This window comes from Aphis gossypii, chromosome 2 (genome assembly GCF_020184175.1).
Source record: "Aphis gossypii isolate Hap1 chromosome 2, ASM2018417v2, whole genome shotgun sequence".
In the NCBI taxonomy this organism is placed as follows: Eukaryota; Metazoa; Arthropoda; class Insecta; order Hemiptera; family Aphididae; genus Aphis; species Aphis gossypii.
Genome location: NC_065531.1, coordinates 29299168 through 29304767, shown reverse-complemented (window position 1 = coordinate 29304767; position 5600 = coordinate 29299168). Strand labels below are relative to the sequence as shown.

Sequence of the window (5600 nt, the reverse complement as noted above, 5' to 3'; positions counted from 1 at the left end):
TAATCAAAAAGTTTAATATACATCCTTCGTACGTGGTATAGCGTCAAGTTCAGTCTAATCACACGAAAATAATTATTGTACAAACGGCACACGAAAAGCATTTAAAGGACAAGCATTACGCGAAGATGAACATAACGAGTGTGAAAAACGCGAAACGGAGAGAATAAAACGAATAAAATCGAAATAACGTTGTTCTGCGACCTTATTCGTGTTCACGACTTCGAGCTCGGTGAACAAAATCAGAATTTAAACGAGACTTTCGAATGACTCGCTTTACACGAATAAAACTATTATCGGACCAAAAAACGCCTGGTGGCCGATAAAGACAAATTATAATATGGGCCTTCACTGCTTCATACATCCAAATTTCGACTAAGTTTTTGAATAATATCGATAAATAGTTATAAAAACTCAACGGTATCGAGACAATAGATCTTATGACTTATACTAATAGACGGTACGTACTACGTGATAGTAGTTCCGGCGGTCATACGTGAGGGCGCTGATCAAGGTATACTATATATATATTATGATGCGCAGAAGAACCACGATTATAGATTATATAATCTATAAACCTTGATAAGGTCTATGATCGAGACAGTGATAACGGAACGTGGTGATAACGGGTCGGCTGCTGTGCCTCCACGATTCTGTAATATAAAGCGAAGGAGAGGAGATGTTATCAAGGTTAATAATAAATAATAAACATTCTTAACAGTCAAATGTTATTCAAAAGTTGCACGTAATCAGTTTATATAATTTTGAAATAATCAAAACTCAAAAGCCATAATATAAATACCAGTATACTTATTCGCTCAACCACCTATTTAAGCTGAAGAACAATTGATATCAAATTCACGCGTAAGTTTGTTAATATTTTCTTTTGCCTTAATATTTTTATGTCGCGCGACATAGTAATTGCTTGGATAAAAGTTAGTGTTTTTATTTATTTTTTGACAAATATAAAACAATATAAAATTGTTTTCAGAATGGCCAAAGTCATTTTAGTTACTGGTGGATCGGGACTAGTGGGCAGCGCCATTAGAACAATTGTTGAAACCCAAAATGAAGCATTACCTGATGAAAAATGGATATTTACTAATTCTAAAGAAGCAGATCTCAAGTGAATAACAGACAATGATATTCTTACAATTTTATTTTCTATTTAAATTGTTTCAGTGATGTACAAGCGACAAAAGATTTATTTGAAAAGTATAAACCTACACATGTCATACACTTGGCGGCCATGGTTGGTGGTTTATTTCATAATATGAACAACAATTTGGACTTTTTGGTATATAATTCAATCAGTATTAATAAAAACTGTTTTGGTTCTGATTTTGGTACTTCCAATTTACATTAAATAGCTCACACAACATTATAAATAAATACAAATAAAAATCTTTAATCTTTTAATTCTTTTTCATATTTTAATAAACGCTAATATATTTTAATAATATTTGATTTCAAAATTATTATTAATTATTCTACAACACTAAATACTGCATTTTCTAGCACTTAAATTGAAAAAATGATATCCCGTAAATTATATATTCTAAAAAATATTGAATATTTTTTTTTTAAACTAAATTATACCTATCCTTAACAGATCTGTAGAATAGCTTAAAATTTCCACACATTTATGATTTATATTAATATATAATATAACTACTTTAGGCATATTCTAAATAAAATCTATATTATAATATTGGTGCCTTACTGGAGTGCTATACTAGGATTTCTTAAAATATAATTAATAAATTGTAATAAAAATAATACTAGGTAACAATAAGAAAGATAGTTAATCTATTATAGTATTATACTATTTATATTACCTTCTCCTTCAGGATGAGTTATTATCAAGGGGCTCGTAATTTCTTTAACAAAATAGTTTCTCTATAGAGCAAACCTTGCTAATCATATATGTAGCTGATTATTAATTCACTGCAAGACAAATGATTTGATAATGTAACTTTTAACCTGTCGTGAATGTCCAAATTCTTTACTTGTTCTGCAGTATACTGATCATTAAGTTTCAGGAATATATAAGAATAGAAATTATGTATTTGTAATTAATGAAAACTTAAATAGGTAATTTGTCATGACTTTCTAGAACACAATTTTATTTATCTATGAAATAAATGAATCCAGAACTATGCATTGAGTACTGTTTTTTAATTGGTGGAGCTGTGAAACATCATTACATAAATTACACTGCAATCGCCAACCTTGTTGTGTAGATTTAGAAAATATGTTTTTGAAATAAACATATTGTACTACTCAAAAAAAAAAACCGATTTTTTGCCTACTTATTACTAATTAACTAAATATAGAAAGAATCTATTATATTTTTTTGTAATTTGTTGAAATATGTAATAAACTAATAAATAAAGGGTGGTGGACAAAATGTATTAGTTATTTTATAATATAAGTACTTAATTTTCTTAAAAAATCTTCAGTAGACGACAGTAATTACTAATATAAACAATACTTATTTTGAATTAGTCCAGACCATCAAGCCTCTTCTGTACATCCAATCATCAAAAAAAAAAAAAAAATAATAAAATATATACAAATTCATAACTACATAAACTAAGTAAATATTAAATACTCTACTCACTGTCTAAAAAATCATATTTAAAATAATATTTTTAATTATAATAGTACAATAATAATTAATAATTATAGTAATATATTTAATTTTATAAATTAATGATTCACTTAATAAATTTTAATTTGTTTATTTTATTTCAGCGCAAAAATTTACACATAAATGACAATGTACTAGAAACTAGTTTTCAATACAATGTAAAAAAAGTAGTATCATGTCTATCTACATGTATTTTTCCAGACAAAACATCATATCCAATAAATGAAACTATGGTAATATTATTTATACTTAAAAACATTAAGTTTTGTAGTTTATGTATACCTGTATGGTGTTCAAATATAATAGATTAAATGCAAAAAAATAACTGTCATTTTTGTTTCTATGTGTAGACAATTTATTAATTATTATATTATTTGTATTAATGAATATTATCAAATAATTGTATTGTCTCATATCATTTAAACTTTGATTGTTTATAAAAAACTATTCAAGTAAATTTATAAATGTATTAATATATATATATATATATAGTTCAAATTATTTGAGTTTTATTGATAGTTTGAATAATATTTGATCATTTGATAAAATTGATTAGTAAAAAAATGTAAATAACTATTTATTTCATACTTTGAACTTGCGTTTTTAATCCAAAGTATTTAATTTGAATTTTGAATTTTTGATTTATAAAATAAAACAAACTAGTATTGATACTTCATATTTAAATTTTAAATTATAAATCATATTTAAAATAATAATTATTTTAATACAGAAATATTACTTGTATTATAATTTAAAATAACACTAGAATTTCCCTGTGGCTCATATTAAAACCAACTATACGTAGTATCTAATAAGCTAATTATCAGCAAGTATCACACCACAAAATATATTATACTTTTTCTTAAATATTTTTTTTCAAAATTTTATTTTTATGTAACCTAAAATTACGAAGTTACTAACATAAAAACATGTATCAGTTAATTTTAATTTTATTGAAATTTAATACTATGCTTTAACAGCCACTTTTCTGTTTCTAATTTATTTTATATCAATCACCATATTATATTTAATTGGTTATATAATTTTTAATATAATTTATTTTAGATTCATAATGGGCCTCCTCATCCATCCAATTTTGGTTATAGTTATGCCAAGCGACTGTTAGACATCTCAAATAAAGCATACCATCAAAAACATGGAGTAATATATACTTCAGTAGTTCCATGTAATGTGTTTGGACCACATGACAATTTTGACTTACAAAATGCCCATGTAGTTCCAGCTCTCATTCATCGACTTCATATAGCTATAGAAAAAGGTAAGTTATTAAAAGAGGAACTTACATCTATATAACTAACAACAATATGTACATTTAAATACAATTTTTATTAAATAAATTGTATTGTGATGAATCAAATGAAGTCTACGTACTATTGTTCAGTTACCAATTTTTCTTATTGACACTTTTTTTAAACACATAGGAAAATACAGAAGTATATTTAAACTGTTAAGTGTGTGCGTTTAGTATTTACTAATTTTTATTTTAAAATGTTATATTTAATTTTTTTCATCAATAAATTATTAAATGATATTACAGTTAATATATATTTTTATACTACATAGTATATATTATGCCAGACTGATTTTTTTAATTTATGACATCCAAAGTGTAATACTATGAATTTAATTACAAATTTTGTATGTAAATTATAATTTATTGATTGAACCCCTATTTCCATATAATTTTCAGGGGATGAAAAATTTGTGGTACTAGGATCTGGAAAACCTTTGAGACAATTCATTTATTCTTTGGATCTTGCCAGACTATTTGTTTGGGTTTTAAGGAATTATAATGATGTCGAACCTATCATATTATCAGGTATTTGATGAAAATATATATTTATTACTATAACATATAATAATTATCTATGATCTACCAAATATTATTTTAGTTATAATAAAACAATTAATCTATGAAATCTTTTTTTTGTATTTTTGTAGTGGATGAGAAAGATGAAATAACAATTCGGTCATTAGCTGAAATGATTGCAAAATCATTTAATTTCCAAGGAATTTTAGAATTTGACACTAGTGCTGCAGATGGTCAGATCAAAAAAACTGCTAGTAATGAAAAACTTAGAAAATTGTTACCAAATTTTAAATTTACCAATTTAGAAACAGCTATAGCTGATACTGTTGAATGGTTCAAAAATAATAATAAACAAGCAAGACTGGTTGCACCGTAAAGAATATTATTAATTTAAAAATATGTTTTTATTTATATAAGAAATCTGAATTTATCTTACATTTTATTTTTGTTATAAGTACTGTTATTTATATTGTATGGTAAACAATAATCTTAATTAAGTAAATTACTATATTTGATCCTCAAAACTGTTTTCTTACTAAAACTGTTATATTAAAGTACAAAATAATTATTATAAATAGTCCAGAGACCAGAATTGTTGGTTAGTTGTAATAAACTATAATTGTATTTTAGTTTAAAAAAACCCTATAATATAAAATAGTCTTAGTTAATAATATAGTTGCAACACTAATGTAGTAAATAAGTATTATTAAAACGAATGGCGATTTTATATTCGTTAGTATCTAAAATTAATAAACTATTAAAAATTAAAACAGGTACAGTTTTTTTAACAAAAAAAATAAATATGAAAGACGATTACAAAATATGTGCTTAGATATTAAAAAAGTATCAGAAATTAAATGTTTTTTACAAAACATATTATTTGTATGTCGAAATTTTTAGACTATATTTCATAAATATTTTTTAACCTTTTATACTTGTATAATTTTTTTACTTTTTATTATATTTATGAAAAAAAAAAATTTATTAAATAATAAACTTAAAAAAAAAAATGGGGGGAAATTGTCCAGTTACCTATTAAAATATAGTACTAATATTACATACTTAAATCCATTCTACTAAAATCATGCTTGTATTGTACATTTGTACATGATCCATTAC

At 24.3% G+C, this 5600-nt stretch overlaps 1 protein-coding gene across 1 annotated transcript; it reads left to right on the top strand.

Annotated features, from left to right (window-relative positions):
• Window positions 1-562: 562 nt before the first annotated feature.
• LOC114132283 (GDP-L-fucose synthase) lies at window positions 563-5374 on the top strand. Its single transcript, XM_027997695.2, has 7 exons — window positions 563-861; window positions 989-1123; window positions 1180-1294; window positions 2755-2883; window positions 3716-3929; window positions 4362-4490; window positions 4613-5374. Exons 2-7 carry the CDS (start codon window positions 990-992, stop codon window positions 4855-4857), a joined length of 966 nt encoding a protein of 321 aa, XP_027853496.1. The 5' UTR covers window positions 563-861; window position 989; the 3' UTR covers window positions 4858-5374.
• Window positions 5375-5600: the final 226 nt, after the last annotated feature.